Source organism: Alligator mississippiensis, chromosome 4 (genome assembly GCF_030867095.1).
Source record: "Alligator mississippiensis isolate rAllMis1 chromosome 4, rAllMis1, whole genome shotgun sequence".
NCBI lineage: Eukaryota > Metazoa > Chordata > Crocodylia > Alligatoridae > Alligator > Alligator mississippiensis.
The window spans coordinates 213,332,876-213,355,439 of NC_081827.1; the positions used below are offsets into that span (position 1 = coordinate 213,332,876).

A 22,564-nucleotide genomic window follows, 5' to 3' on the forward strand; every position below is an offset into this window, starting at 1 on the left:
ACAAAGGTGGTAATGAAAGGTATATTGTTGGAAAGATGTTCCAAAACTCTGGAACTTCTGTTAAGCTTCTGCTCTCTAGATAAACTCCTAAAAAGCAGAATGCAAGATGGTCACAACTGCCACAGTGAAGACCAAGTGTCTCTTTATGGGCTTTGGGATTCATTGTAAGCTTAGAACAAACCCAGAAGTGCACCAGTTGGGGAGCCCCAAAATAATAGATTATTTTGGGCTTGGTCCATTTAGAAGACAGGCCTCAGTATCATTTTCTAATTTTTGCTCCTGCATTAATTTGCTGTTTCAACAGAGACAGAATGGGCTGCAACATCTAGCCTGGATCTGAAAAATAAACTACTCTGAGACTAGTAATTTATTTAAGAGGAATACTCTAAGTGTCCTGGATAACTGGAGATGAAGGATAGACCTTATATTAATTAATAATATTTTATTTTCCAAGGAGAACAATGGGTAGGGCATAACTACAAAAGTATGTCTACACAGCAACTTAAGGTGCGACTACAGCTCATGTAGACATACCCTAACTGTCTTGTTTTAAGTTTTAAACTAGCTGTCTTGGTACTGATAACTGGTAACTGTGGGCATGTGTAGACAAAATGGGGGCCCTAAATTGAAGTCGTGGATTTTAAAAAACACCGCTTCAGTTTAGGGCCAATTAAACTGGGTTGTGCACATACCCCACTGACTTAACTGTCTCTCCAGAATGGAGCAGAGAGTGAGCTGCTAGTGGGTGGAGCAGTTCCTGGGCTGCCGTGGGGGTAGGTGGGAGGGGTGGTGCTTCCCTCTGTGGCAGTGGTACCCCCCCCTCCACCCGTGGCAGCACCTGCCCGCAGGCACTTGGCTCAGGTGGTCCCAGGGGGCACCGCAGCTGCAGAAGGAAGCATTAGGCCCCCGCACAGCTTAGGCAGGCAGGCAGGCTCCAGGGGAGGGAAAAAAAAAGATCAGACTTGCCGCTTTTCTTGAGTGGAATCTGCTTTCCCAGGCTGCTCCCAGGCTACCTGCAGGGCTTCCTGCAGAGCCACGGAGCTGCACAGAGCCCAGTGCTTTGTTTTGTGGTTGTAGGGGCAGCAAACTAAAACTCCTCAGAGGGGTTTTAGTTTGCTGTGCCCTAAGTCATTTAAGGTGCATAACCCCGCCGAATTTCCTACAGCAGCTGGTATTAATGCACAATATGCTGCCAAAGTGTGAAAAACACTGACACCATTAAGGTGGTACAAAAGCATTTAGCCTGCTTTAAAGTGTCATGAGCACACACCCCTTGTTTCGTCTATGCATGGCCTGTGGCAAAATAAAGCTCTTCATAGACTATCTGAATTAGCTTTATGCTGTTGGAGTTAACTTTAAAATTGGGGCCCTGATAATAATGTAACTCTGCTATGTCTCTAAAAGCTTCAGTCCCATAAGGCATTTAATACACGTACCTTTGTCTGCTTTGACACACCGGAAATCCAGTGTGGTGGAGCAGACTTGATTAGTCGAGTCTGCGAAGCACAAAAGCCGATGCACCCAATACTGCATTGCATACATTTGTATAAATGGTGAAACGCACACCAGTGCACAGAAAACAGTGGCAGTGCACTTTTGAACTAAAACACCTTTGATGTGTTTTAATTCAAAAGCACACTGCTGCCATTTTCTCAGTTCTGATGCACATTTCACTGTTTATACAAATGCACGTGCTGTAGAGCCAGGCACTTTTAAAAGTGCCCAGTAATGAAGCAGACAAGGTTCCTTGGGTGAATTTGATATCTTTTATTAGACCAATCCAAATGGTTGAAGAATAGTTATTAAGCAAGCTTTCGGGTTCAAAAACCCTTCGTCAGGCTAAGGAAGCTGCAGCAGTTGGTGTGTGCTCTTCCTGGATGGAATGAAAAGTAGGCTGGGCTGGGGAGGCAGTTGCCAGGCAGATTATAATGTATCAAAAATCCAATGTCTATGTTTAGTCCCTGATCTCTAGTATCCAGCAGATTGATGAAATGGAGGTCATAGGCTCGTCTCTGGGAATTGTGTAAGTTTCCCTTGAGGATCAGGACTGAGAGATTGGAGAGAGAGTGGCCCTCCTGTGAGAAATGTGCCCCCACTGGTAATTGGGTATTTCTGTCTTTGATAGATTTCCGGTGTGCGTTCATTCTGGTGCGCAGTTGTTGTTTGGTCTCTCCTACTTATTTTCCATCAGGGCATTTGGTGCATTGGATGAGATATATTACATTTCTGGAGGTGCAGCTGTAAGATCCAGGGATGATGATGGCTCTGTTATGGGGTGTTAATAACTTATAACTTATGTTAATAACTATTCTCCAACTATTTGGGTTGGTCTAATAAAAGATATCAAATTCACCCAAGGAACCTTGTCTGCCTATGTCCTTAGACCAACACGGCTACAACCTACACCCTTGCAGTACTGAAGCACACACATACATACAAATGCTCATAGTGCAGTATAGACATACCTTAAGGACCTTGTTAGACTTTATACTGGAAGCCAAGCAAATGTTAATCGGCTTAATGTTGTTCAGTTTAGTGGAGCAGTCAAAATGTAAGGAGAAAAATCTGCTCTGACTGTCCTTCACCTGCACAGCTGTGACTTACCACTAGAGGCTTGGTGAGCAAACAGGACTAGAAGCAGGATGGAGTCACTGCTCCTGTCTGGCTGAGAGCAGACCCAACACCATGTCCAATACATCGAAACCAGAGACACCTGCGGAAGCAATTTCCCTGGGACTCTCTGGTCTCACTGAAACTGACACAGTGGTTTCATGCTGAGAGCAGAGCCCGGCAGCTCCGATCCCAGTGTGGAGCTGCTGTATCAGTTTCAGCAAGACCAGAGCCCCAAGGGGCCCGATCCTGTTTTCTCCGGAGCTCAGGTGGTCCCTGCCCACTATGCCACACTGGTGAGAGCAGAGACAGTCTAGGCAGCAGTAGGAGGCAACCACCAGGTGCTACAGGGGAAAGAGAATTGGGCTCATGGGAAGTCAGGCGGTGCCCTGCTGGTGGGATGCAGGATGGTGGCCGTTGTCTGAGCTCCAGAGAAAAAAGGATTGGGCTCCACAGACTTCAGAGCATTCTGGGATACTGGAGGACTTCAACTTGGGTGGAATAGCTGTGGAAAGTGGTCAGGAACAAAATTAGGCAGATTGGAGATAATCCTGCTCTATCTAGCGTGGTATAAGTTTATGCCAAATATTGAGTGCTTTAAGCCACTTAAAAGGTATTAACATTCAGCTACTCCAGGGGTTAAGAGCTCCACAAGCAACCTAAATTTATTGCATAACAAGGCCCTAAGACTAAGCACTGTTTTCACTACTGTGGCAAATACTGCCTGGTGTGGAGGGTATTCCTGCATCCCTCATAGATGGCACCTGGGGCTGTTGCCTGCTTACCCCACCCCAGTTACATTACTGGATAATGTTCCTAAACCAGTGCTACTAGGGTTTTCAGCTTCCAGCATTATCATGTTACTACTGTAGGCTTATCTGGTTTCACAAAATAAACAAGGTTGAGCTACTTCATCATTTGAATGAAAGAGCACTACAGAACGCAAAGGTGCTGAATTAGTGACAAACAAAGTATGACCCTGGTAAGCCCTGCAAGGCTGGAAGTCTTTCAAGTGAATTATAAAATAGAAGCCTTTTGATCACTTGTTCTCATTAATGATACCATCACTTTTCCCCCAGAAGTGGTGTTAACCCCAGCATCCTCATGAACTTAACATTACTGTATTTTCAGTGGAAAATAATATCTTTCTTTTAGAGTGTTGCTAGGCATTCTCAAAAAGATCCAAAGTAGTGGTGAATGAAATTATTTTATATAGAGGAAAAAACATTCACACATTTGAGAGAGAAAGAGTGCACACATCTGATGGCACTTTTAAAAACTTTTCTTAATATGCAATTGAGGTGGGAAATTTACTTACAAAGGGTGAAGCTACAGTATGATGACTTCTACAAATCAGCACACATGAATGCTAATAAATTTATGCAAAAGGACACCATCACATGCTCTGCTCATTCCATAGTCATTACTGAAAACTATTTTTAAAATATGTCAGAAAGTTATATAGCTTTTCATTGGTGCTACTTTCATATCCCTTTTCTGTAAAGCCAGGTCCTTAATTACATTTTGTACTACTTCACAATTGAATATTGTACAACATGGATCTTAGCTTGGTATAGTTTTACGTGGAAATTCCATAATTGAGGGATGATGAATAGAGGGTTATTTAATTTAAAACAATGGCTTTGTGAAGATGCTCAAGGCTTTGGAATGTTCAGCTAAGTACTGAAAAGAGGATGAATGAGGGTGCAGATGATATGTAGTGAGATTCAGATGTCTCTCTGAGGGGCCTAGGAGAAGCTGTGACAGAGTGGGAGAGGAAGACTGGATTGGCTGGACAAAGAAATCGAATTGGTAGGAATGCAGGTTGAGATTCAATAGACAGGGAAACAGAGTGAGCCAGTTAGATCATAGGCACAGGACTGGGAAGGGCAAGGAACAAACTCTATTACTTTGAGGTTGTAAACATCAATTATTAGCTGCAATTACACTGTAAAAACAGTCCCCTGTATATTTGAGTTCTGAACATCAGCAGACATTTTTACACATGTATGCATCACAGCACCGGGTGCTTTGAAAAGGGCTCGGTGCTGTGACGCATACAACTGTATAAGTGGTGAAATGCACGTCAGCGCTGAGAAAATGGTAGCAGCATCCTTTTGAACTAAAACACATAGGAGGTGATTTAGTTCAAAAGCACACCACTGCCATTTTCTGCGCACTGGCGCACATTTTGTTGCTTATACAACTGCATGTGGCACAGTGCAGTTCGCCTCAGCTCATGTGCAGATTAATCGAGTCTGCTTCAAAGTGGCAGATCTCCAGCATGTCGCTGGAAAAAAGTATGTGTATAAATGCCCGTTATGTCTATATCTGAGGCTGCTCAAACTCCGGCTTTAGTTTCTAATGATGGCAATGTGAATATTGGCTTTGCCTGGGGGTTTCTCACTGGGAGTGTGTTGGGAGAGGGACATAGAGAGCAGATAAGTTGTTTGGAGAAGAGGAAAGTCTGGGACTGTCCAGACAAGAAGACTTGGAGATAGTAGGTGCAGTGAGGACACAGCACACAGATCCTGTAAGGAGACTGGATGTAGTGGGAGAATTAGATCTTGCTGAGAAAAGAGAATGAGGCAAGGAGCCTGGGAGAAACTATGAGGAGCCTAGGGAATAAGGTGGGAGATGGATCAGAGAAGGAGATAGGAGATAGGGCTGTGCAAATTTTCAGTCCCCAATTCGATTCGGCGGAGATTCAGCCTGATTCAGTGGCTGAATTTCTGAATCCGAAATGAATCAGAGGACTCTTTAATCTCTCCGAATCAAATTGGAACCCTCTGAATTGATTCGGAGAAATTTGCAACGATTCAGAGATTCAGACATGTTTTTTCTATATACCTCTAGGTAGCAGGGGCTTGTGAACACTGCGATGCTGTGGTGCATCGAGTGTCCCACAGAAGCATGGGGGGCTCCCCAGCACACTCGGCAGCAGACCCATAAGTGGATCAGAAGTACTTCTGGTCTACATCTGGGTCCACTGGGGAGTGTACTGGGGGCCCCCCCTGGCTTGGCAAATGGTGCCTCCTGGATCTGGGAGGGCACCCAGGGTCCCTCTGTGGCCAATCGCCAAACTGTTGGGCCATAGGGGCCCCCCACCGCGTGGTCCCCGGCAGACCTGGAAGTGGACCCCCTGCACTCCTGTGGGACACTCCATTCGCCCCAGCATCACAGTGATCACAAGCTGCTCCTGCTACCTCAAGGTATGTAGAAAAAACTTTTAAAGCTGTGTCTATGTCCAAATCGCTGATTATTCAAATCAGCATTGAATCTTCAGATTCAGATTCAGCCAAATCGAATCAGGGACAGTGATCTGAATCAATGAATCAAATCACTGTCCCTAATTTGGGTGAAATCAAATAGGGCCTACTTCGCACACCCCTAATAAGAGGAGGGGTACTGGGACTGGCTGAGTGAAGAGACTGGGATTCACTGTGGAGAAAGAAAAAAAAAAAAATCAAGAGTCATGGGGGAAATTGGGACCAGACAATGAACTCAGTGGGATATTGGGACTGGGATAATATGCCTGCAATTTAACACTGAGTAGAGTATTAGTGACAATAGGAGGACAGGGAAAGAGTTAGATTTTGCCAGATAAGCACAGGTCCATTTCAGGGCAGTAAGTTCCTCTGCTTCAGTCTTGAAGGGCAATGCATATGCTGTACTGTATCTCTAGGTGCTGTAGCCTGCTTCCCTTCCTCCACAGTATTGTCTGCTTCCAGCTCCATGTGGTGGCATGGAGCAGGGTTGCCAACTGTCCATAAATTTCCAACAGTTTGTAAAAAAACAGCCTAAAATGTTTGTCCACAAAGTCTATAAGAAAAATTTAAGTTAGCCATAAAATGCAGAAACATTGAGTTAATTTCAAGATCCATGTCATAATGAAGCTAAATACAAGCGTTGATACTAGACAGAGGCTAGGTATAGACATTAAAAAAGCCTGAGACAGAATCAATCTAAGTTACATGGTTTTTTGTAAGCAGTGTAGTTTAGATTGGTAGTGAACAGAACACACAGTCACCCCTTAGTGTAGAGGGAAGGGGGGCCAAATCTTAAACCAGGTTCTGCTATCTTTAAACCAGTCTGTGTGCACTGAACTTCTGTTCTGTTTTGGGTATAGACCAGATTCCAATCATTTGTACCAGTAAAAGTGTAATGTCTGTGCCAGGGAGAGCAGAGAATCACCACCAGGTGTTTAAGCAGAAGCCAGCTCCCTTACAAGGTGTGTCCACGGCTTGCTGCAGTCACACATCCCAACATAGCTCAGCTCTTCCTGAATGAACCCAACAGACAAGCTGCCCTACCATGAAACAGAGCCCTCCTGTGCTGACACACACTACTGGGGCCCATACTCCCTGGGACACTTCCTGATGGACTCTCTTCCACCTGCATCCTACTGCAGAGGGACCTGTGAGGAGGGGCAGCAGGGCAGGGTTAGCTGCCCCAACATGTGGCCTCTGTCCCCCGGATGGCACTGGTCTGGAGGAAATTTACTGTGGAATAAGCTCCCAAACCCAAGTAATTAGGTGTTGGGAATGGTACTGCTAGACTGCAAAAGAACTGCAGTTTTAATACTTGACCAGCAAAAATACTGGTGGTCTAAGAGTCTACCAGACAGACATATAGAGGAATTAATAATACCTGCCTCTCTCTCTCTCTCTCTCTACACACACACACACACACACACACACACACACACACGTATGCTTATAAATGTGATCAAATAAAAATGTCTACATATCTATACCTGTGTAAATTATATATTTATATTGTTGCCACATAAATACATTATACTATATAAATTATCTATACTTAAAACTAATATATACAGGAAGAGTACCAATTTAAATCAATTCAGGTATTCAATATTATAGGTATTATATAGAGGTATACTTGCATATACTTACAGAAACCATTTTAATCCAATTTAGTTATACTACAGTTCAATCTCTAATCATGTCTATTAAATGTATACTGTCTATATGGGTGCATATGAATAAACACAGCCCATTTTTATGAGAGGGATTGTTCTACAAGAGAGAGAAAAAGTCCTGCCCAGCATAAGCACTGACTTTTATTTTTGGTGGGGTAGGCCTAAGATGATGGCCAGAGCAGAGCTGAGAAGAGCCTGTCAGGGGCAGGGGGTGGATATGAGCGGCCTGCTACAGGTTCCCTGCCCTGCAGCCCTGCCCCCAGGAGCCCGTGTCAGCCATGCTGCCATGACAATGCAACCCCTGGCCACCTGGTGGCAGCAGGGGGCACAACTCTGCATTGCCACTGCTGCTGGCACCCCTGCTTCTGCCAGGTGGGCAAAGTGCAGCTGGCATGGGGCTCCTGAGAGGTTGGCAACAAGGCAGGGAGCCCCAAGCCCACATCAGGAAGCCTGCATCTGCCCCCACTTTGTGCATGAATCTGGGGGGGGGGGAGGGGGGCATGTGCCTCTCCATCTCTAGGAGTGCACACAGAAACAGGGAGCTGACCCCCCCCCCCCTCCTGCCCCCTGGAGAAGCTGACCATGGCTCTGTCCCACTCCCCACCCCAGGGCCCCAGGCACTGCCCTGGCTGGGCAGTGACTCCAAGCCCAGACTCTGACCCACCCCTCCGTCACCATGGGGTCCTCAATCTGCCCACTCCCCCATAGACTTATCTGCAGGCAGCTGGAGGAGCTGGTCTCCATCGCTGTCTGGGGCTGTATTCCTGGCCATGTGAATGTGTGCATGTGCACACATGGATGTAGCACTCCCTGTGTCCCATTCCCCCCAGTCCCTTGCAGGCTGGAACTCTGCCAGTTTACAAGGGGAAACCCACCATTTCCTGTGTTTTTCCACGGTAAATGGAAAACCCAGATCCCTATATGATACTGGGAATCCAGGACAAATGCTGGGAGACTTGACTTAGGTTCTGCTTAAACACCTGGTAGTGATTCTCTGCTCTCTCTGGCACAGACATTACACTTTTACTGGTATAAATGATTGGAATCGGGTCTATACCCAAAACAGAACAGAAATTCAGTGCACACAGACTGGTTTAAAAATAGCAGAACCTTGTCTAAGATTTGGCCCCCCTTCCCTCTATACTAAGGGGTGAATGTGTGTTCTGTTCACTACCAATCTAAACTACACTGCTTACAAAAAACCTAGGACTTGACCTAGGACTTGATTCTCCCATTTTGGGACTGTCCGGCCCAATTAGGGCTGCATAGTCACCCTATGCCTCTTCCTGAGGGGTGCCAGGGCCCTCAGGCCCCCAGGTACTTGGTACCAATGCTGCCCAGGGTATTCCTGGGGATCAGTGTTGCCAACCCAAGAACAATATTTTTATTGGAAGTTTTTTATTGACAACCAAACTTTGTTTTGTTTTGTTTTTTTACCATACTTAATGTTAAACCCCTAAATTTGACCCCAGTCCTTCTAACTGGAACTTGACAGAAGGGCAAGGAGTTATATTTATTATATTTATATTATGTAAAGACTATATCAGTAAAATGTTTGATTTCCAGTAACAAGTCTGCAGATTGTCAATAAAAAAAATGTTTTTGGTTGGCAACCCTGGCATGGAGAAAGTCATAGATGTAATTTTGACTCTCTTATGGAAACAGATACCCTTGGGCAGTAGGAAGAAGCAGTTTTTGAGTTTCACCAAGCCCAAGTACCAAAACGGTTACTAGATTTTCTGCAAGGTGCACAAACATCCTAGAAAATATTTCTGCTGCCTTCTCTACAACTATCCCACACTGAACTACACCTAAAGATAATTTGATCCATAGGGTTTTATGTGGTAACAGAGCAACTGTTATAGTGTGAGCCTGTTGCATTTCATTCCTTGGCCTAGAAGAGGGAGTAATATTCCCCATTATAAAATTTAGAAAGACACATTCACCTTGAAACTGCACTTCTAGCTATTCCTGTATTTTAGCTTGTACATATACATTTTAGCTTTTAGATTTTAAGCAGCAAATTCTTAAAGTATATACATTTTTATGACTTATGAATCATGACATTTAATTTTCTTCATCAACATTAGTAGGCATTTGCTTATAATAATGGGCCAGAGCTTATCTAGTACTAGACAAATTTTATATTACAAAATGATTGCTGAGCTTAGGAAGGTGTATTCATTTGCATTTAAATTCTCTTTCAAAGCAGTGAAATTCTGCCACCCTCTGGACAGTAACCAAACCGAGACATTTCTTACAGGCAGGCTCAAAGGATATGGAAAAATATCATCTGCTGATAAATAGTCATTGGTTTTTATTAAACACATTTTTTAAATTTAAGTTTTAGGCTGCATAAATGTTAATAGTTATTAAACCACAAAAAAAAAAAAATCATTCTACAGTTACCTCACTAGTGATATCTAGTCAAACCCCTCAAAAGGCTTAAATTGTTCAATTCTTAATCTTGCCTAGCAGTCACTTTACTGTTTACATTTATGTCTGCTACCAACTTATGAATTTCTATCCCCTTGGTTTAAAAGGCTTATTTGCCAAACAATGAAGAGTCCTACACAGTTAGCAGTGTTAATGATGAATCCACTCAATTAATATGTATAAAAACATAGTTCAATGGCAAAGAGAAAGACAGAGAGAGATTTGTGTTTTGGTTGAACAAAATTAGCTATAAAGGCACGATTAGGGAAGTTTATTTCTTGCCACTCTCCATTCATTTAGCAAGTAGTACTTAATACAAATGAAATTCACAATGAATGCATTTATGTGATCATTTGAAATAGTAAAGGTCTGAAAATTCAGAATTTTAAATTGTGTTTCCAGGACTAGTTAAAGGCCACAGAACAGTGAATTGCACAGTACCTTGTTTTGGTTATGGAGCCTAACTGTTGTTGTGCTTGGATGAGATCAGCCAGCTGTTTTTGCAAAGACATATCCTTACCATGGGCTTGTTTAATAAATGGGTGCTCTAAAAGGTGGGTGACTGAAGGACGGTTTTCAAAATCCTTAATAAGACACCTGTGAAGCAGAGCAAAAGTGTTATGCATACAGTAAATGTTTTAGTTATAAAATCATTTCCTTTTAATTGACCATTACACTGTTGGCATATTGTTTGGCAGCTACTGTAATGTGGAGCAGGTTTCTTGCAGGTTCCAATGAACTGGGCTTACTAAATGTACAAAGGGACCACATTTACTGTTCATTTGCACTGGAATAAGTCTAGAATAACATTATTTAATTCAGTGGAGCTCCTCCACATTTATATTAATGTAACTGAACAGAACCTGGGTTAACAAATATATTTCACTTTTGGAAAAAGACAAATGGTATACGTTTAAGATATAATTTTAATAATGACTGAAGTATCCATGAAAAATATTTTTTATCTAAGAGCTATGAGCATATTCCTGTAGTTCTTCCTAGTTCCTTACATATATCCCAATGGGCATTTTAATTGATAATGTATGTGGGATTTAACCTGTTAAAATAAGTCAGCCATCACGAATCAAAACAATTTGATGTTTTTTTAATAGACAAGTAATATTTCAAGGGGCTATCATACTGAGTTTCTAGGTGCTAATATAAAAACTTGGGTAAATCAGCAAATCTACTTGATTTAGATTAGAAAATAAAAAAGAAGAAAAAGAAGAAGAAGAAGAGAGAGACAGACAGATTTCAATGCAAACCCAGATGTAAAAGTTCAGTGTCAAAGAAGGGGGAGCAGATGATTTAGGAATAAGCTGACAGATCCCATTCAATTAGCACATAATAAGATTTAACTAGCAAATACGATAACAAATAAAGATCTAAACATCTAGGAAGACATGATTAAGAGTATAATTCAATTCCATTAAAGCTGGAATACTATGGTCCAAATAAAAAATTGCTGTTAAAACACTGGACTTTTTCAGAGTGTCCTTTAATTCCTCTTTCCATTAATTTATTCTATTTGCCTTATATCAATATGATACTGATGTCATTTGCATATCAGAACAAGAAAAATTGCAACTCGGTATAAATGACTATCCACCATATAGCTATCAGTTTCATGAATTTGACGTAAACTCAGTCCAAGGTGCATTTTTCTGAAAAGATGTTTTCAAATTAAAATGTTTTATACTTAGCTTTGTATTTTATATTTTATGAAGCAGCTACTTCATATATACAGTTAAAGAAGATTTTACTTGGAAAACTTGACCAGGATACACTTTTACACAAAAAGAACTGTGATACTAATACTTTTTACAGTACTTGACACTCTATCAATAGGAATCTTCAGATTTTAAATTATACCTAAAAGATAGCACATTTTAGTAAATTCTGAAATGACAAAACACACTAGAAGTTTATTAAAGTCCAGCCTCACCTTGAATATTTTATTGGAGTCTAAAGCCAGGCTCCTAAAATAATCCTGTCTTTCAAAATAAAGTTAATAGTTGTGGTCCTTCCAAACCATTTCATAGCCCCTTCTTGCTGAACCATCATCCAGACCAGAAAAGACAGTCTGTAAAATGTTCTTCCAATTTTGCAACTGATTTAAAGAACATTGCTATCTGTTACAACAAGCTTCCTGATAGAAAAACTCAACCAACAAAACCTACATTATCTCTATTCTTCTGATCGCATGGTTATAAATACCAGTTCTGCCCTCCCATGAAAAGAAATCCATCATTTGGCTTTACAGGTTCTCAGGTTGGTGTGGGGGGTAGGGGGAGGGAGTTGGCTGCTTTGTTTCTTGTTCTTCAGGATGTTTAAAAGTCAAGGCACCCATATTGTGCATGTCATCCTTTGCTTAAATTTATGCCCTTCTCTACAGAAACAGATAATGAGTGTATGTATGAGTATATTTATAAGGAGAGATATCACTAAACACTATTAATTATGAGAGAAAAAGACAAAACTACCAAATATACAAAATCATGTATCGCTTAGTTAATAAAATTAGTGATCTAGGTGTCTAAAATGGGGGATATAAAAGTTTATAGCGAACATATTTGACTTTTACCACCTTAGCTGTATGATACAATATGGTATGATATCATATATGATAAATGGCACAATATACCTCATCCATGGTATAATGGAATAAAGCATGTACGTGAATTTGTGTAGAGTATATACATATATATTTATTTATACATACATACATGCATGCATACATACATACATACATAAACTAATAGATAAAAAATTGTATTTTGATATAACTGATAATATCATGTGCAAGGACAACATCCAAATGTTCTTAAGAAAGTAAAAAAAATAAAGATTAGTACAAAACTTTCTCAAGAAATTACAGAGTTCCACATAGAAAACAAAGTACTGTCAAAGTACAAATAATGTGGAATCATTTCAACTTGCAGTATTGAAGATAGTAGGACAAATTCTGTTCTCAGTTACACCTGGAGAGTCTGCAGCAACCTTATTGACTATATCCAGAACCTTTACTAGGAGTATTTAGATATTAAGGTAGCCAATGGCTAAAACATCCGGCAGTCCATACTCCTACATGTATATTACAAAATTACCTACCTAATTACAAAATCATTACTGTGGTTTTGTCAAGAAAACAATAATAAATATTACAAAAATACAGTAAAAAAATATTGGAAGCCAGTTTTCTCATTTTTTGTAGTTCAACTAAATAACATATGAGCACTTCTGGACATAGAAGTTGACATGATGGAATCACACTGAGGCCAATTCTCAGAGGTGAGACCTGAAAGTCATAGCAGGAATGCCAGACATGTTTTGGTGATGCCAATTCAGCCTCATAAACAATCTATCCTCATAAACATCCTCATGAACATCTACTTCCTAAAGAATATTTTTCTAAAATAAATACAAGTGAAATTGTAGCCCTACCAAAATCAAGGGAGGTTTGAAATTCTGCTATTCAGACCACAATTTTACTGTTCATGTTCAAGGTCCAATCTTAGACAAGACTTAGCCTGAAGCCCCAGGATCCCCTTAGTTTCTGACACACAAGAGACAGAGCTACCATCAGCACCTCCTAGAGTCTGACCTGCAAAAGGTCCCCTGTAGGAAGTGATCCAGAATGGCAGCTGAAGCAGTACAAACATAGGATGATCAAGGACATATTTTTGCTTTCTCATAAGCTTTGCCCTCATTTTCCAAAGTTAGTAGGACTTACCTACTATAACAATGGTGCTCAACCTTTTTGGCCAATGGGCCAGATGAGCACTGCCTGATCCCTCCGTGGGCCAGGTCCAGTGGGGCCCCATCCAGCTGTGCAGTGGGAGAGAGGGGCAGCCCGGCCCCGATCCAGCTGCACAGTGAAAGAGAGCTTGGGCCAGCCAGCCCCAACATGGCGCTGCAGGGGGTAAGAGGGCATGGTTCAGCACTGCTAAAGGAAGGGGGCATTGCCCAGCACTGAGAGCAGAAGAGGGGGAACATGACCCAGCCCTGAGAGGAGAAGGGGACATAGCTCAGGCCCAACCCAACAGACTGAAGAGAAGGAAGTGTGACCGGGCTCCAACATGGCAACCAAAGCTTGCTGCAGTTCAAAGGGCATTGGTGGAGAAGAAATGAAAGGACAACCTTTGGGGGACATTGGGGGAAATTTTAGGGAAGCAGCTATGAGAAAAGGTCATAATGTAAAGTGATTGGGGAAGGTCATAGCACTTTTAGGCTTGGAATAATTATCTACATTTAGTATGAATTCTTGAGAGTGAAATCTTTTCTCCCTCTCCTTTTTCTGTTTGTTGCTTATTTAAAATGTAAGCATCTTAAAGTTGGAATTTATGGCATTGTAGGCCGCAAGTTTTGTAAAGAAATGAAGTTGAAGCTTGTGCAAAGATGCGGGTTTCCTGGGAGTCCTTGGTGGTGGTGGTGGTGGGAAAGGGGTTATAAGAGAGATCAAATGTAAGAAGCTGGTGTTCTTGCTAACCTATATGGAAGCAGCTTCCTAAAAGATTAAGATAGTTGCCTTCTTGTTAATATTTTAATATTAAATACAAATTCAATCTAATTTAGCATACTTTGCATATTTTGGCACTATATTAATATTTATACAGCAACAGGCAGCTCAAAAGAATGAAAGTTATTCACTGATTTGGTCCTTTGTTCCAGTGCTGGGCTTTTTACCCAGAGTGAAAAAAAGCAGTGAAACCAATAGTAGCTGTAATTATTAACCTTCTATGCAGCCTACTGTTCAACTTTGTAACTTATATAGAAGTTCTTCATGCTGTTTATCCATATGCCCCATTCATTTTCTACTAATCCTCAAATGCTCTCAGTCATAGGCATTGTAATAAATTTGTGGACATCTAGGATTTCACCTGAATTACAAATAAAGCTACATCAACTCATAGCAAAATAGAGCTGATGAGTCAGTTGATCAGTCTAGAAGTGTCCCCAGATCCTTGTCCTAAATAAAAGGAAAAATTCAGCAAATTAGCAAGAAGATGGATTATTTTTCATTATCTTTCACCACCCAAAAGAGGTATGGACCTATTTCAAAGGTGGGGTCTCCAAGGTACCTCTGAGATTTCTAAGATTCATTTTGCATGATACAACTAAACTCTATCAGGGTTGCAAAGTGGTTTCAATATATTGGTTTCTTCTCTGTATATTCAGTTCACAGTCAATCAATCTTTTCTGCAGAGCAGAATGAGAGCTTTTGGCATCAATGAGTGCTTTTGTTCTCTTTGTAGGATGTAGAATTGGTTAATTAGATGGCTTACAAGAAAGGGGCATTTTCATGTCAACTAGATATGCAGATTTTGGTAAAATTGTTGTACCCTTAGAGTGAAATATTTGGAGTTTTTAAACAAAAAATAGGACTTTACTACTTGGCAGACCCAGGAACATGTACTCTTCCAGTATCTCCTCTACTTCAGAATGATGACTGCAGTATGCATAGTCACATGATGTGCTTCCTGCATGCTGCACACGAACTGTGGTTACTGCTAATGTATGTGTTACATGTTCCTTAGCTATTATTAGGTCTAAAACAACAGTTCTTGGGACTCATCCTCTGTGTTCAGTGGAAGAGGAAGTGACAGACTGCCAGAGTCACTCCCAACATTTTAGAATGTAGTTGTTTCTTAAGCTGGCAACCAGCACTGACACTATCTTTTTCTTCATAAGAATTTTATTAAATGTATAGTACCTAAGTCTGCCTGACCAGAGCAGCAGGAGAGGCTACTGAAGTGACTACATGCTCCTGTGAAGAATGTGTGACAGTAGAATCCCATTTCCTCATTGGGGAGTTACCCCTTCTTATTGAGCTAAAGCTTGTGTGAAGCTGAGCAATCTTGTAGATAAGAAACAGTAATCTCCTCTGAAATTCACTGTGAGACAGTGGAAAAGCATGTGGAAAAATGAAGAGTAAAGGCTGCCTGAGTGCAAGGGTTCCAACCCTAACCTATGCATTCATACCATTAGGGGTACTTCAGACCATTGTGACTGGGACCCTAAACATCACTTGACTGTCCAAATTCTATCTTCATAATCACACACCACATTTTGAGGCAAACAAACTACATTCAACACTTCAGAGTGTTTGAAAGCCTTGGGGAAAAACTGGCAATATCCAGGAAAAATCAAGCAGAAGCAGTAGCACACATGCCTTTGATATCCACAAACATTTACATTTAAAAGATGAATATTTACCACTTTCTTGGCTAAAATCCTAGACTTCTTAACTGAAAGTGGAAGTCTTGCAAAGTCTTGCACTGTTCATGTAGTTCGGTTGTGCTAACATATTCTCACAAGCTGCTTCCCAAAATGCTTTCTTTTTCATGTTTTTAAAAAGACAGTGGCTCAAAGGCAGCAATGGGCCAACCACAGCACTGCCTGTCTTATTGCTTGGTGCAAGTCAAAATACGTACTGCATTACTGAAAAGATGTTTGAAAAGTTCTAGTCACAAAAAGAACTACTTCTGAGATAAGAAAAAGATTTAAAGTAAAATATTTACTGATATCCATTGGACCATTTAGTCAGTTACTATAAGTAATATCTAAATTGGCTCTATGTCCCAACAAACATCCACAGTACTCTAAATGCAAGTAAAAACAATAAGCATACAGCCTCTGCAAATTACTTCAATTTGTTTGGCCCATGGAACTTCTAAATGAAAATCCAGGCAATGAGACTCATATTTTGCATTGTACAAATGGGTTAGAAAATCTATTACAACATATGTTCCATGTAAGGTATGCTGAAATTATGGTTATATTTGGTTTGTGTGGCTATAGAATAACAAGAGGGGTAAATAAGTAGAGGTTGAAAAGGAAATAAACATTGTACACATTGGCCTTGATGAAAGTCAATCCATTATCTAATCTGAAATTCTACTACCTTCCATCATGCTTTCTTAGCTGAAAATTAATTCTCAGAATTCATTAGTGTCACTACATTAAACATAGGTTGCATCCATTTGCTGCAATCTCACAGCCAGGCTCCCAAGCACCATTTCCATTCTGCCACAATTACAGGCAAAGATGAAGCATTTATTAGCAAGGAACAAGAACAGACACCCACACACAGCCCTGTCTGAGACAGCCTCTAAAAATTCACTAGCTGCTTGCATGTGGACGATAACATTGTTGGAATTGCTGTGTCTCAACAATGTAAACTGCCATTTTGCAAGTAGCAAATCAGATGACTGAAAGGGGGAGCTATTTATCAGCATTTGAGAACAAATATTTACTAATGAATAAATTGAATGAAATAGATTTTATAAGAACAGCTATGATGATCTGAATATTTTGCAAACTCAGAAACAGGAAACAGTTCCTCGTGCCACTTATTATTCTTGCTAAAGCTGATTAGACCAGTATTAGTGTTTCTTTTAGAAATTCTTCTTCACCAGAGCAATTACAATCCCCACAGTTTAAAAAAAATGTAGCATCTCTGTCTGTCATAACTTGTGTTAGGATAAGCCTTAAGTATGTTACATTTTTGCTCCAGCATTTCACTTTTTAAAATTTATTTTTAGAATCCCACATTTCTTACATTTTATCCCCTATTAATGATGATGACTTCCTAATTATGTCTTACCACACAACCCAAATATCAAACCAAAAGTGTAGTCACTATTCATTGGAGAGGCATGTAGGTTTTATTACTTTATGCATAGGGTGAATAGATGCAACTTACAGTATCATTAACAGGCATTATGACCGTATAAATTAAATAATATACTTCCAAAAGCATTTTAATCCCAAATTGCAATTTTTTTCAAATGTACAAAAGTGGCCTTCTGTCTTCCAGCAGGGGGAGCTTTAATTAGATTCAGTGATTGACAAAGAAAGATCAAAAGTAAGATTTCCAGAACCAGAAGTTTAACTACGGGTATGTGAACAGGGCACCAGGCCCAGGTCCTGACTTGGAGAGGGCAAGAATTGCAACAGTCATTGCTGCTGGCCTGGCTTTTGCTGCTGCAGCCACCCAGGGCACAAAACTTCCTAGTTCTCTCTCTGTCCACAAGAGATCATGCAGCATATGAATATTTCCAACAGTGAAATGCACCAGAAAAGAAATAGTAACTAAATCTGTAGCAGGATGGAGAGAATTGTGAAACCATTACATAGTCAGCCATAAGGGATGCAAGTTACATTCCTCTCAATGACATGGCCCCAGCAGTCTTTCCTGCCCAAGTGCAGGGGGGCTAGATCTGATGATCTGTAAGGTCCCTTCCAGCCCCTAACATCTATGAAACTACTGTGGATCTGCATTCATCCATGTGGTATATCAGTGCCTTGTCCAGCTGGGTCAAACAGATCTCCAAATCTTCATTGAGCCTGACCTGGGATTCAAAAAAATGTATGCCTCATTTCATTCATGTAACTTTGTACTCCCTGGACCTAGCCAGAGCACAATGAAGAAAGATCCTAGATTCATTTTGTAAGTTATATAGTTCTTCAGATAGATTCTGGAAATAGACGCCGAAGAGAATTGCCAAACCCATTACAAGCTTGCCCATCATTAATTACCACATGCATTAGATACGGCATGTTCTTACTGTTTGGCTTCTACTGCAGTACTTCAACAAGTCAGGGTAAGATTTATGTTTAATATTTGTCATATCAATATATTGCACAAAAGCAAACGAGTCTTTCAAAAAGGTCAAAGGGTTTGGTGCCCAAAACAAAAGTGAAAATTAATCCAAGACACAATCACACTCATTAAACCTGATCTAATTCGCTACCTACTCTTTTGAGAGTGAGGAAGAAGCTAAAATGCAAAATCACCAGTGCTAGGTAGATATGACAGTGATCAAAACATTTCCAAACACCTGAGTGGGAGGAGGGCATGCTTGGAGTCTGTTTCTCCCTTAGAGATATGAAGAAAAAATAACATGGCATTTTCACCCCTTTAGTTCCCATAGCTTTCTGAGGCTACTTAAGAAAAAATGGTAGAGCAGAAGTTGCTTTTAAAGGCAATGCTGTCAGGCATAACTAACTGGGCAGCTCTGTGCCCCAGGTGGTGGCAGTGCACGGGGCAGCAGCTGCAGCTGGGCTGCCAGCAGCAGTGATCAGACCAGCACCACGAGGACTGCTATTTTTGTGACCCCCCCACAAAATCAGCACCCAGGACTGGTGCCTCAGTCCCAGTTACGCAACTGATTCTTGTGAGGAAATCTACCTGTAATGAACAAAAAAAGGCATGCTGGTTTCCTCCTAGCATCCCTGCAGAGTTTTGCTCGATTGTTTGCAGATGCCCAAGACGGATGTGCGAAGTGGGTCCTGTTTGGTTCAGATTCAGCCCAAATCAGGGGCAGGGATTCAATTAATTGATTTGAATCACTGCCCTGATTCGATTTGGCCGAATCCAAATCTAAAGATTCAATGCTGATTTGGAGAATCAGCAATTTGGGCATAGACACAGCTTTAAAAGTTGTTTCTAACATACCTTGAGGTAGTAGGCATGCCTCATGATCACTGCAATGCTGGGGTGCATGGAGCGTCTCACAGGAGTGCAGGGGAGCCCTCCACATGCTCGGTGGTGAACTTGGATCCACTTCCAATCCACTCCTGGGTCTGCTGGGGAGCACACTGGGCACCCCCCCGCCCCGCACCTACCAGTTCAGCGATCAGCTGCAGGGGAACCCTGGGTGCCCCCCCAGACCCAGGAGACACCAGTCGCCCAGCACACTCCCTGGCAGACCCAGAAGTGGACTGGAAGTGCTTCTGGTCCACTTCCGTATGTGCTGGGGAGCCCCCCAGGCTTCTGTGGGACACTCCATGCACCCCAGCATCACAGTGTTTATGAGCCCCTGCTACCTAGAGGTATATAGAAAAAACATTTAAAGCTGTCTTCATGTCTGAATCTCTGAATCTTTCCAAATCTCTCCAAATCAATTCAGAGGGTTCCGATTTGGTTCAGAGAGATTAAAGGGTCCTCCGATTCAATTCGGATTTGGAGATTTGGCCACCAAATCGGGCCAAATCTCCACCGAATCAAGTCGGGGACTGAAGCTTCACACAGCCCTAGTTCCCAAATGCAGATGGTCAAGAACTTGGGTCCTAGTGTTTCCTGAGTTGGGGAGGAGGGGTGCCCTTCAGTGCTAAACAGATTCCACTGAATGTTATCAAAACATGCTACGTGTTTCTAATAAAAACAAGCATAATTTCAGTGGGAACAGTCAAGACAAATATAGATCCTTTCACCTTTAAATTCCTAAAGCAAATATGACTGGATTTAGTAGGAAATGTGACCAAAAGTCATTACCAGCTGAGAGTTCCTCAGTGGACTATATGGAGCGAACGGATAGGTTCCATGCAGTTCCTACTACACAAACATGTACAGTTTATCCCAACCACATCACAAATGGGATCTTTCCACACACAATGGAATTATTTTGCTCCTTTTTTGAACATCTTAGGCATCTTAGTGTAACTAGGCCTGAGTGAATGGAGCACCAGCTCTGGACTGTGACTATAAGGGGGTGCAAAAATCCCCCCACCAAGAGTCTTTGCCATGCCAAAGGGGAGACTTGCACTGCCATGCTCAGGCACAGGAGCCAGGCAGCGCAGCAGTGCCCCACGCAATGAATCTGGGGAGCAGAGAGTAAATGGAACAAACAGAATGGTGCTCCCCATCCTGCAAGAGCCTTTCCTAGAGCAGACAAAATTCTTTCCCTCCCCCATACTTTCTCTCCTCATCTACAGTGGTTGACATACCTCTCTCCATTCAGTCTGGGCACTCAATGAACTTGCTATGCATCTGATATTAGGAGACAGACTGCATGTGAGTTGTTTTGTAGAAATCACCTGTTTGGACACTCGTACCCAATGATACCAAGGATAAGTGAAAACTAAATGGTGGCAACCTACCCCTCTTCCCTAACAGCTAATCAGTAGCTCTGCTTCCGCTGACCTGAAGAGAATGAGTGTCAGCATTTGCCTGGCAGCTGGCATGGAGTAGAGTCCCACTCTTTTTGCCCAGTAATGAACTGTTTATATATCCATCCATTAAGAATTATTTAAAGCAGAGGTGCTAAGCCTTTGGTCCACACCCAAATCAGGCCCATGTAACCATGGCATCTGGCCCATAGGGTTCCCCACAGGTTGGGAAATTTGGCTGTGGGAGAGATGTGGCAAATAATATAGCCACCTTCCCTTGTTGCCAAATTCCCAAACCACAAGCCCTGCAGCTGGTTGGAGCTGGCCATGCCCCCTTCCCTCTGTAAATGCCCTCTTCCCTCTGGCTAGGTTCGGGCTGGGCCACATCCCCTTCCCCCCACAGGGCCAGGTCATGTTCCCTTCACCTGTAGGGTCATGTTGGGGCTGGGCTATTCCTTCTCCCTGCAGGGCTGAGTCAAGTCTCCTTGTCATGCAGCTGGGTTGGGGCTGTGCCACACCACCTTCCCCCCTACCATGGGGCTGGGCTACCTCCAACCCCCTCTGCATGGTCAGGTGGGGCCCTATCATGGCTGCCCTGAGCACCAGATCAGGATTATCAGCTGAAACTAGCCTGGGCACTGCCCATCCAGTACACCAAGGAAAAACTTGAGTACCACTGGTTTGAAACTGGAATGGGCTTCCAAGGGAGGTGGTGCTCTCCCCTACCTTGGGGGTCTTCAAGAGGAGACTGGACAAGCACCTAGCTGGGGTCATCTGACCCCAGCGCTCTTTCCTGCCTGTGGGGTCAGACTCGATGACCTACTGAGGTCCCTCCTGACCCTAATATCTATGAATTGATGAATCTATGAAGTATACAAATTAATCTCAGGCAGCTGGATTACTGTAATCGCTTTATTTCATGCAGAGAAATATCATCTTGCCATTTCCTTGTGCTCTTCTTCCATGCTTTCTGTCTACCTGTTTTCCTCTGTAAACATACTGCATATTATTTAGAGCAGGAACAATCTTGTAATTCTGTGTTTGTACAGTACCTAATGCATTGGGACCTTGCCTTCTAGGCTGTACAAAAGACCTCTTAGCAATATAGTCATTTAAATAATAAATAGCGAGTAAGGTGTGTTCTGTGGAAATAAAAGACACTCCATTCCACATTGCTATCGATCCAGCCATTTTTTATGAGACCTAGATCCATATAAAAATAGTTTTGTTTTTTCTTAAGAAGAAGTGTCAAAACCCTCCTTAGCATTGGCTTACTGATATTTTGCAGCACAGTGCCCTGTGCCTCAGTTCAGAATCTCCACTGACACATTCCAAACCTTTCAGAAAAGAATAAATTCTTAAAGACAGCTCTTATTCTGATTTACTCTGATTAAGTCAATTATTTCACCAACACTGAAGGGAAAGGAGCAAAAGAAATCAGTACCTGGAAATGAAAAAAAAACTACTTGAGAACATTTCTGAATGGTTAAAACTTTCTATCTCCTGTTCTCCTTCTCCATACACATGCAGAAACACACATACACAGCATCTGCTTCTCTAACTGCCCCTTCTTGTCTCTATTACATGGAGCTCTGGCAGATGCTGGTCAGTCACATGTAGCAGGCAGGTGGAAGGGAACAGTCGCATTATGAATTACATTTGTAATAATGGTCCAATGATGGG

At 41.9% G+C, this 22,564-nt stretch overlaps 1 protein-coding gene across 1 annotated transcript in view; it reads right to left on the reverse strand.

The window, feature by feature from the left end:
- The window catches only part of MYO3B (myosin IIIB), a 367,182-nt gene that overhangs the window by 257,882 nt on the left and 86,736 nt on the right, over positions 1-22,564 (reverse strand). Inside the window, exon 9 of the mRNA XM_059726270.1 lies at positions 10,430-10,585. Coding sequence (XP_059582253.1) covers positions 10,430-10,585 — 156 coding nt within the window. The remainder of the gene's footprint in view (positions 1-10,429; positions 10,586-22,564) is intronic.